General features: G+C 30.0%; 2 protein-coding genes across 2 annotated transcripts; both read left to right on the forward strand.

Moving 5' to 3' along the window:
- Positions 1 to 3754: 3754 nt before the first annotated feature.
- LOC132759735 (uncharacterized) lies at positions 3755 to 5308 on the forward strand. The gene is made up of 3 exons (XM_060751555.1): positions 3755 to 3987; positions 4342 to 4448; positions 5051 to 5308. Exons 1-3 carry the CDS (start codon positions 3822 to 3824, stop codon positions 5306 to 5308), a joined length of 531 nt encoding a protein of 176 aa, XP_060607538.1. The 5' UTR covers positions 3755 to 3821.
- A 5214-nt stretch (positions 5309 to 10522) lies between these two features.
- LOC132759734 (uncharacterized) lies at positions 10523 to 12104 on the forward strand. The gene is made up of 3 exons (XM_060751554.1): positions 10523 to 10583; positions 11097 to 11203; positions 11847 to 12104. Exons 1-3 carry the CDS (start codon positions 10523 to 10525, stop codon positions 12102 to 12104), a joined length of 426 nt encoding a protein of 141 aa, XP_060607537.1.
- The last annotated feature ends 293 nt before the right edge of the window (positions 12105 to 12397 follow it).

Below are 12397 nucleotides of genomic sequence, written 5' to 3' on the forward strand. Positions count from 1 at the left end.
CCAAATTAAGAACTCTAGAATGCTAAAAAAAATTTAGTGTTTCTTTGAATTTTAGTTCAACAATGTTTGCTTAAACAGTTGCGACAATAAGTAACTTGTGCATGAGCGGCACATGCAAAAACTGAACAACTAAAACCAAATGCAAACCAGATTTTGCAACCATTTTAAGGAACAAGTCAGTGTAACTGGAAAACATAACTGTATTGAATGTGGAAGCATAACTGTTTTCCTGTAAACATTTATATGCTTAATAACCAAAAGAGTTTGAGAATTTGCGTGTCTTGTGAAGCAGCATTGCACATGTGTACACAGAAACTGACCGAGGTTAAGCTACCCTGGCCGAGTGGTAAAGGTTAAAATATTACCTGAAATAATATACTGAGGAAAACCTAAGGTCTTCCTGACAAGTCACCATATAACTATATTGTTTTGGCGCGTGGTATAAACCAAACATTACTAAAAATAAAAAGATTTTAGTATGAAACAATAATGTTACTATTTTGGTAGGAAATTGAGTGTGTAAAAGGGGGTACATTTTTGCATGAAGTTTTGCACAGATGCAGTGTTCTTTATCATCATGGTCATTAGAGATGTCAGAGTTAGAGCTGCAATAAATCATGCGTCATTGGCAACTTCCCCTTGGAGTGAATTTTGGGTTGCATGCTTATTATCAGTCTTTTCATTTTATTAATGTCTTTATAGGTGAAAAAGAAACAAGCAACAAGGAAGAAGAAAATCGCCTATACAGTATGTCCTTAATCATACATAGAATGAATCAGAGTTGGCATAAAATCTGACTAAGTCATTTACTAAGTTATTTCTTGCATGTAGATCTGATTGCCACCATAGTTTATAGTGTCAGCAATATATATCTTTGTTACAATTATTTCGTATTGTATTGACATGTATTTTGAATGGGTTGAAGTATTTTTGGGTTGTAAAGGGGTCCTAGGGGTAGTACCCTGGGGGCAGGGCTTGGTCACACGCCGATAATCTGTGATAGGCATTATACGAAGCATCAAAATATCGTTGTCCATGGAAGTAATACAAAATTGCTGATTTTTGAAAGAAAAATATGTTTGAAGTAATCTGAAAGAAATAAACTAGAAGTAATACACTTGATTTTTAATAGACAATATTGTTTTGCCAGTTTATATGCCGGCTATATGGACAACGCCTATATAAATCATGAAAATTACCTAGTAGTATTGGATTTTCCAGCGGTTAAAATTTTAAATTTTAAATTCATGGAGGTTAATGATGTCGATAAATATGCAACATTACTCCTATATTTATTAAAACAAAACCAAAATACAACGCACTATAAATTTTATAGTACAAAGGGCCATTTTTTTATATTTTTGTTAATATATTTGATAGAATTATTGTGAGTATACGTACTAAAGAAAAATTAAAGAAATCTTAACATTATTTTTAAATTATTTTTTTTAGCAAAATTTCCATTTTGGTGTACTTCACCTTAGTATGGATATTCAAGTCAATATTTTTATTAAATATAATTAAAAATCCATTTTCTATGGCAACGTGCATTTCAATGCATCACTAGAGTAACTATTTTGTTGTTATACAATATATTGACTTTAAGTTCTACATAAACAGTTACAAATATCACCGCTTTCATATCTGCTTAAAGTTTCATCATCTTAGATTGAGTATAGCTAAATCGTGTATTCTACTGTAATTATTATAATTTAGTTGATTGTCCACCAAATTGTTATGGACAACGATACCTCTTGGGAGCTCCCTCTATCATTAATTTGATGTATTATTAGTGGCTGTCGAATGACCTTTGTTACTAACATACACTGATTTGCTGTATTGTTCTTGTTGTGATAATTTGATTTGTTCGTTTGAACTGACAAGATTAAATTGTTTATACATTATATGTAAATGTTTTTACGTGATTGAAAAAAAAAGAAAAACAATGTAAACTTTGAATAACGTCAAAATGCCAAATTTCGCAAATTCAGTTTGAGTGAGCCTGTTTATAGACAGTAGCTCTTCTTGATAAGTGCTTTTTCATAAGAGAATTCAACATTTAGACAGTGTGAAAATGTTTTTTATAATTTAGAAACATCCGCATATGTGTGCACATAACCCCTAATACAATGCACTTTAATCACGATACAAATTTCAGTAATTATCAAACAGTAATTAACGTAGAATAAAATATACTACTAGTTTGTCAACAAAAATATGTACTTTACTTATCTTCCTTTAAGTTAGAGCTCCACTTAATGATCTTGGCCTTTAACATTTTTACATAAATTTAGAAGCAATTGTAAAATTAAAGCTAATACTTTCCATTTATCGCTTATTGATATCAACTCAGTTTGCATATATACAAATACAGGAGCAAAAACATTATGTAAATAAAACATACAAAGTCACAATGATGAACAGCATGCAATATCTCAGAGGATAACTTAAATCATCCAAGTTCACAACAGTTAATGACGTTGACAGACTACAATAATTGTATGTGAGAGGTCATTATATTTTAAAACTTTCTTTGTAATTATAAGTTAAAGGGACTTCAGTGAAGTTATTTTGACATGATGGGTCTAGATATAGATTTTCGAGATTGATATTCTATTTGACGTAGATAAAGAACAACAACTTGTTTGCAAAATTTCAGATCATTCGCTCTCTCCGTTCTTTTGTAATAATTATTCTAATTTTGAAAAATGACCCGAAACTGAAATGCGTTTCAAACAAGTTTCAAATAGTTAACATGATTTTCAATTTATTTCCTTGTATATTTCTTAATTACCTTTTGCATGTTTTTGTTTTCAGTGTTCTAGCTGATACATGTAATGAAAACAAATTTGTTGTTTTTAGGCTTTTGGAGATCAGTGGATGTCCTTTAAGATTTACTTGATAAAACTATTATTACAGTTTTCTCCCAATGCCATTATGGCGTACTCTCATTGAAATTTAATCATGCTTTAAAACCATATGTTTATCATTAAGAGCTTTCTTAAATATGTATTTATTTAATACACAAGTAAAGAAAAAAACTGTGCTAGCAGTTGAAAGGAGTTTGGCTTTAGTGTTTTTGTTACTTTACTCCCCTTATTGTGGCTATAACAGTTTTCAAAATTATTTTGGTTTTTCATTGCCTATTTACAGTATGTGTGACATCTCCAGAGTTACACATGCTCTGTACTTCATTTTAGTGGTTGTATGTTGTTGACCCCTTCAGGATCGCCAGTCCTCCAAAAAGAAAACAGTTTAAACAATTCTGAGAGCTAAGGAACATACACTGTTCAACAAACAATCACCTGTGGTGAATAGACAAACCCAAACATACTGTATTCTATTCTGATTTCATTGCTCATAATGGATCACCTTTTCTGAATTGTTTGACGGCATATCACAAGTGAAAACAAGTTTCTACTCCTTCTAACAATTATTGACTTTCGAGTTCGTGTTGCTTGTCATTATTTAGCAGGTTTTTATGCCCAATTTTGCACGTTCGGCAGAAATGTAACAGGCATGCGAGATTTTATGAAAGTTATTGGATAAACAATAACTACAGTCGAAATCTCTCAAGCGACAATTATTGGAGACTGTGTAGTGACATGGAAAAATCTTGCACCACTGAAAAACAATTCTGACGCAAGATATTTGCATCAGTTGTTCTTAATATGATCCCTTGACAATTGACTTGATGTATTGAAAACTATAATTGGCGTATTTGTTTGGAATATTAGCATGGTGAACGAAGACATGATCCATTGGCGTCATGATATATGGATATATTTAAAATGTTTATCAACAATATTATTGACCATTAAATGACTTACATTATACTAAATGATATATTATGTGATTTAGTTAACGTATGTCTATATCAAAAATGTTTTATATCAATTTATGACAGAAATATAACGCCAACTGATATGAAAAGGTTACCTGACCTGTTAGTAGGGATTTTGATACTTTTTGGAATCCTTGCACGAGGTGAGTTGCGCTTGTAATTAGTATATTTAGTAAAATAATGATGATATCTTTTAAAAATAGTTTACACATTAGGTAAAAGGAATAAAGGTGTTTATTTAGAGATTTTGTTTACATTTCTTTTCTAACATGTTTATCATTCACACGATGGTGTGTTTTACTACAGATTTAGTATATTTTACACTTGAAGCTGTTGACGTTTAAGAGGACAATGACATTTTCATATTTACTTGAAAACGATAACATTTATACAGGACTTTTTGTCTTTTCATACATATACATGTTTATCAATATTGATATAGAAACTTGTTTTTATTTATTTTATCTTTTTTATATATTTGTTTATATATTATGCAGGATTATGTTTGCAATGTTGGAAGTGCATTTCGGATGACTGTGATACGGATCCTAAACTTAATATACATGCAGTAAAAGTAGAATGTAAATATGGAGAACAATGTATGGTAATAACATAGCTTTAGTTAACTACTACATAAATATATCAGGAACTGAAGCCGATTTTCAATAATTGTTTTCACTTTATTCCCGTGAAAATTGACATTTTTACCATTTGACATTATGCTCAATTGTTCATTTTTTATTGTCAAGTTGAGATGAATTGGCTATATATTTTAAAAGAGTGACGGTTCAAAAGCAAATGGAAAATGTTTATGATAAAAAATAAATCTGCATTAAAGATAAAAAGAATGCCCCACTCTAAAAATCCAACTAAAAATCCCAACGGATATTTACAAAAAATACATTGGCTCATGTGTATAATTTATCGTATATGCAAAATAAATGATCAAATTGAAAGGAATTATGACAAATGGAAAACTTATTTTGACTCTCTCACTATATAACCTTAGCATAATGTCCGTTAAAGTAGCATTTTAAGTAACTCAATACTTGTCATTGTATTATTCACATTTCGTACATTGTTTTATTGTTAAAGATAATCTTAATACCGATCGAGTGAAAACCAGTTATGACTTTTGTGTTTGAAAGTTGATCTTTATTAATTTGATAGCTGTTATAATAATTATATTGATAATTTTATTTTCAGAAGGTACGTTATAAGATGTTTGACAATGTTACACATTATGATACTGTTATACGAACGTGTACGCAAAATAAATGTGTAACTTCATCACGTGACGAGTTTCTAAAATGTCTATCAACACCAAGACTGTATATGATTGATGGATGCTCTTTACGTTCATGTTGTAGAGACAGAGATTTGTGTAACTCAGGATGGAGTCCATCTTTGATGCCATTAATCTGTGTGACTTTATTTGTGCTTCATACATTACTGTTGACATAATTTGAAACAGTGTTAGGATTTATTTGTCTTTACGCTGATCCATAATTCATTATCATTAAATACTTTTTCCCCACAAGCTTTTTCCGCTTCAAATATCAATTTTAACATTTTATTGGCTTCCAATTTTTCAAATATACTTATCAATTCAATTGATACAGTATGTATGTTTTCTTATTATAATGACGACATTGTATGGTGATATGTTTAATAAAATGTTCTGTTAAATCATTTTTGTGTGTTTTCATCTGCTTTTTTTTTTAATATTCGTTATTTTAACCAATTTATATTTTTACTTCAGTTTATAAATCTATTTTATCATTCTTTCTATATTAGATTATAATCGCTATTATGTATTGTATGATATTATTTATATGAGTTTAGAGTATTGTTTAGGGAGTTTTCAACTTAAATTATGGTTCACATTTTCATGATATATTGGTCATGTTAAATATCTAATATATCTCCATATGTTTAAACGTATCGGGCTGCCGACGAATGACTATGCATTATACTTTAAAAGACTGTATTACATCCAAAATGTAAGGAATGAAACAATACGGATAAAAATAGCGAGAAAAAAAAGAATGAAACGATGCCTTTTCCTGTTTACATTGCAATTGTTTATTAACAAAACTGTTATAATAATTGAAGAGAAATATATATATTAAAATATTGTTGCTGTTGTATCGTAAATAATTACATGTATCATAAAATATCTTTGAAGGTAATATTCATAAAACTAGTTTTTAGAGACATAAGAATAAAAACGCACGGTAACACAAATACACTTTGACCTTGGCATTGAAATGCAAGACATAATTTTACTTGTATTATTTACAGGCATTACTTGCTTTGTTCCCACACATTAAAATTGGTATATGAACTATTAAAATGTTTATCATTATCTTGTATAATTTAAAGATCTGTTACAAACTTAAGTAATTTGATGATTTTCTTTGTCAGTATTAATTGTATACTAAAAGATGTAGTAGTTTTTGAGAATGCCAGCTGTACATAATTAAGTTTATGATCTTTTTTCAACAAGAGTTTTATTGACTGACATTTAAATACAAATTGTGAAGCACTGACAAAATAAAAAGCGAAAGAATACTTATTCTCTCATAGCATGGGATTTCTATTTTCACCACAGTTTATAATCATGAACAAATTTACTTTTGAAATATTATTTCACTCAGACTATCATTGACAGTCAATGACATTCTATAGTAACAGTATATAAATAACACATGGGTTTGTGGGTAACAGTAAAAAAATATCATCCCGAGGAAAGTACTGTTACCCAATCTACCAGTCATAAACATACAATAAGCTGTGTTTTATTAAGAAAACAAAACACTAACCCATTTATAAGGTTATGATCTGTGAAATCTGTTCCTTCTGTATCCAGAATATTCTTCGCATGGTTTTTGACAAAGTGCATTTACAAAATAACGATGATATCATATAGATGTCTGTCCAACAACTCTATCTGTAACGTTTCACTGCTTAAAAGTGTTAAATAACCCTTTGTTGCATGATTTAATCATCTGCATATTCAAGTTTGACACAAAATTATTCACATTACAATTACTTCCGTTGAAAACGGATGTTTACTTTTTGACTATTCAACAAAAAGATATTTTAGACGCGAAAAGAACTCTATGGTGCAAAGAACTAAATTTTATGAGAGTCAAAATTACTTTATTGATGCCCTAGGCCCTATCATCGAAAATAAGAATGAATCGAGAGAAAAATGGCGGCCATTTAATTTAATTTTATTTAGAAAATAGACCACATGACCAGATTTTGTACTGTTAAAAAATACTGTTACCTATGTAACAGTACAAAATTCTTAGTCACGTGGTACACTTGCATTAACAGTAAGAATAACACCCAGAGGCCTATGGGAAATTAACATTACGTAAAAAGTGAGGGGTAATAATAATAAATAGCGTGAATTTCTAGAACGGATCAATACAAATAGAGGAAAATGTGTATTTAAAAAGTGCCCTTTCAAACTCTACTACAACTAAAAAACTGAAAATATTGGAATTTTCTCAATGAATAGATTGCATGTTTTTTATTCAAATTAAGCACTCTACAATGCTAGAAAAGTTAGTCTTTCTTCGAATTTTAGTGCATATATCTTTGCTTAAACATTTGCAACAATAAGTTACTTGTGCATGAGCGGCACATGCAAAAACTGAGTCACAAAACCAAATGCAAACCAGATTTTGCAACCATTTTAAAAGTAATTTGTAATCGATGTACAACGGAACAAGTCAGTTACTGTTGCAAACATAACTTTATTGAATGTGGAAGCACAATTTTCCTTTCACATTTATATGCTAGGTAACATGATAAAAGACAGTATTGTTTTTAACCAAAAGAGATTGAAAATGTGCGTGTCTTGTGAAGCAGCTTTGCACCTGTGTGTGAGGTTAAGCTACCGTGGCCGAGTGGTTAAGGTTAAAATAATGCATGAAATACGAGAAATATACTGAGAAAAACCTGAGGTCTTCCTCCACCGGTACAGCTAGCAAGTCACCATTAAACATATTTTGCGTGGCATAAACCAAATAATGATAAAAATAAAAAGATTTTAGTACGAAACAATTATGTAACAATTTTGATAGTAAATTGTGTGTGCATAGAGAAAAAAGCTAGCATATGTTAAAAATGGGGGGACTTGTTTGCATGAAGTTTTGCACAGATGCAGTCTTCTTTATAATCACGGTCATTTAAGATGTCAGAGTAGAGCTGCAATAAAATATGCATCATTGTCAACTTCACATGGAAGTGATCGAATTTAGGTTTGCATGCTTATTAGCAGTCTTTTTATCTTATAAATGTCTTTTAAAGGTGAAAAAGAAACAAGAAGCAAGAAAGAAGAAAATCACCTTCACAATATGTCCTTACTCTTACATAGAATGAATAAGGGTTGGCATCTGCTTAGTTTATTTCTTCCATGTAGATCTGATTGCCACCGTAGTTTATAGTGTCAGTAATATATAGTTTTGTTACAATTGTTTCGTATTGTATTGACATTTATTTTGAATGGGTTAAGGTATATTTGGGTAGTAAAGGGAGTCCTAGGGGTTGAACCCTGGGGGTAGGGCTTGGTACAACGCCGATAATCTGTGATAGTCATTAGACGAAATATCAAAAAATCGTTGTTCGTGGAAGTAAAACAAATTGCCGATTTTTGTAAAAAATATGTTTGAAATTATCTGAAAGAAATAAACTGGAAATTATACACTCGATTTTTAATGGACAATATTGTTTTGTCAGTTTATCTGCCGGCTATTAGGACAACGCCATATTTGTTCTCGAAATCGTGAAAATTAACTACGCAGTGCGGTAAATATTAGAAACCGCATGTTTTTTTTTAAAAAAAGATGATTGGCTGTTTCACAGGTCACGACAAGGTGACAACCTATTGGTCGTCGTCATATCCTTATGCGTTTATAAGGAGCTAATTTAAATCAGATTGGGTTGGCATTTTACATGTAAAATGAAAAAAAAATTGAAACCTTATATAGCACAGGATCAGTTTTAGCCTGTTAATTCATGGAGGATAACGATGTCGATAAATATGCAAAAATACTCCTATATCAAAACAACACCCAAATACAACGCTCTATAAATTTTATAGTGCAAAAGGCTATATTTCTGTTAATATCAATTATTTGATAGAATTATTGTGAGTATACGTACTTAAGAAAATCAACACAATCTTTACCTTTTTTTAATTTTATTTTTTTAGCAAACTTTCCATTTTGGTGTCATTCACCTAAGTATGGATATTCAAGTCAATCATTTTATTTAATATTAAAAAATTCATCATTTTGGTATCAATGGGCATTCCAATGCATCACCAGATTATTTTGTTGCTATGCAATATATTGACGTATAAAAGTGAGGAAAGTTGTTCATGTGTCACTTTTAGTTCTACATAAATAGTTACAAATATCATCGTTGTCGGACCTGCATGCATAATCTGAGATTCAATATAACTAAAACGTGTATTCTACTGTAATTATTATAATTTAGTTGATTGTCCGCCAAATTGATATGGACAACGATACCTCTTGGGAGCGCCCTCTATCATTAGTTTGATGTATTGTTAGTGGCTGTAGAATGACCCTTTGTTACTAACAGACACTGATTAGCTGTATTGTTCTTGTTGTGATAATTTGATTTATACGTTTCAACTGACAAGAATAAATTGGTTATACGTAATTTGAAAATGTATTTCATTATTTTGACAAACTCGAAATTTTTGGAAAAAGAAAAACAATGGAAAATTCGAATAACGTCTGAATGCCAAAATTAGCAAATTCTGTTTGAGTGAGCCTGTTTATAGACAGTGGTGATAAATGCAATATCGTAGGAGAATTCAAGAAAGTGGTGAACGTTTTAATGTAGAATGTTTATAATTTAGAAACATCCGCAGACATGTGCACATTACTACAAATTTTGTTAGTCAATTTATGAAACCGTTATTAAAGTAGTATTGAATATACTATATGAACAAAAATACGTACTCTACTTATCTTCCTTTGAGTTAGAACTCCACTTGATGATGTTGGCCTTTTACATTTTTACATAAATTGAGAAGCAATTGTTACATTAAAACTATCACTTTCCAAGTTTTCAACAGTTAATGCCGTTGACAGACGATATTAAGTGTATGTAAAAGGTTGTTATATTTTGAATCTTTCTTTGTTATTATATTAACTTAAATGAATTCCAGTAAGTTTCAGCAGAAAGTTAACAGGCATGCCAGATCTAATGAAATTTATTGGATAAACAATGACTACAGTCGAAATCTCTCAAGAGACAATTATTGGAGACTGTTTAGTGACATGGAAAAATCTTGCACCACTGAAAAACGATTATGACGCAAGATATTTGCATCAGTTGTTCTTAATATGATCCCTGGACTATTGACTCGATCTATGGAAAACTATAATTGGCAGTGAACGGATGTGTATTTGTTTTGAATATTAGCATGGTGAACGCAGACATGATCCCTTGCCATCTTGATATATGGATATATTTACAATGTTTATCAACAAGGTTATTGAACGTTGCATAGAAGGATTAAATGATTTACATTATACTAAAGGATATATTATTTGATTTGGTTAACGTATGTCTATATCAAAAATGTTTTATATCAATCTATGACAGAAATATAAGCCAACTGATATGAAAAGGTTACCCGACCTGTTAGTAGGAATTTTGATATTTTTTGGAATTCTTGCACGAGGTGAGTTGTCCTTGAAATCAGTATATTTAGTAAAATGGGAAGTTTATTTTTTATGTAAAAAAAGAAAAATTGTTCAAAATGTAGCATGCCTGTTTAATCAAAATAAATATAAAAATCACAAACACGATTAATTTTCATGGAAGAAAATGAAATTTTGTCAAAAGTATATTTACATAGATAAAGCATAGTACAAATGATGATATCTTTTAAAAAATATTTTACTCATGAGGTAAAAGGAATAAACTTGTTTATTTAGGGATTTTGTTTACGTTTCTTTTCTAACATGTTTATCATTCACACGATGGTGTGTTTTTCTATAGATTTAGTATATTTTAACACTTGAAGTTGTTGACTTTTAAGAGGACAATGACATTTTCCATATTTACTTGAAAACGATAACATTTATACAGGACTTTTTGTCTTTTCATACACATATGTCAATATTGATCATTAATATAGAAACATGTTTTTAATTATTTTATCTTTTCATATATATGTAAATATATTATACAGGATTATGTTTGCAATGCTGGAAGTGTATTTCGGATGACTGTGATACGGATCCTAAACTCAATATAAATGCAGTAAAAGTAGAATGTAAATATGGAGAACAATGTATGGTAATAACATAGCTTTAGTTAACTACTCTTACATCAATATAAGCGTAACTGAAGCCAATGTTCAATTATTGTTATCACTTTATTCCCGTGAAAATACACATTTTTACCATTTAAAGTGACATTATGCTCATTTTCATTGTCTCGTTGAGCTGAATTGGCTATATATTTTAAACGATTGCTGACTGACCAGCAGTTGATAATGGAAAATGTTTATGATAAAATATAAATCTGCATTAAAGATAAAAAGAACGACCCACTATTTTTGTCAACTAAAACGTTCAGGTAAAACCCAACGGATATTTACAAAACTTACGTTGGCTCATACGAGTTATTTATCGTATATGCAAAGTAAATAATCAATTTGAAAAGAATTATGGCCTAAATACATAATGTCACTTTAAGTACCATTGTAAGTCAATATTTAAAATTGTATTATTTACATTTCTTACATTTTTATCCCAATTTCTGTCAGATAAAATGAGTAGCAATTGATATCAATCGTAACTTATTGTTTTGTATATTTCTTATTATTGTTTAAGGTAATCTTAATACAGATCGAGTGAAAACCAGTTATATGATTGAAAGTTGATCTTTATTAATTTGATAACTGTAGAGATAATTGTAGTTATAATTCTTTTTTCAGAAGGTACGTTACAAGATGTTTGACAATGTTACACATTATGATACTGTTATACGAACATGTAAGCAAAATAAATGTATAACTTCATCACGTGACGAGTTTCTCAAATGTCTATCAACACCAAGACTATATATGATTGATGGATGCTCTTTACGTTCATGTTGTAGAGACAGAGACTTGTGTAACTCAGGATGGAGTCCATCTTTGATGCCACTAATCTGTGTGAATTTAGTTGTGCTTCATAGATTACCATTGACATAATTTGAAACAGTTTGAAATCATTAATTTGTTCTTACGCTGATCCAGAATTCATTATCATTAAATACCCACAAGCATTTTCTGCTTAAAACATCAATTTTAACATTTTATTGGCTACCAATTGTTCACATAGACTTATCAATTAAATTGATACAGTATGTATGTTATCTTATCATTACGACGACATTGTATTGTGTTATATTTAATATGATCTTTTTATTAAAAATGTTTTTGTGTGTTTTCATATGGAATGTGTTATTGACTGGCCTTGACATTTGACATGTATTTTGAAGCGC

This window comes from Ruditapes philippinarum, unplaced genomic scaffold, assembly GCF_026571515.1.
Source record: "Ruditapes philippinarum isolate M1 unplaced genomic scaffold, ASM2657151v2 ctg3929_1_1_1_1, whole genome shotgun sequence".
NCBI lineage: Eukaryota > Metazoa > Mollusca > Bivalvia > Venerida > Veneridae > Ruditapes > Ruditapes philippinarum.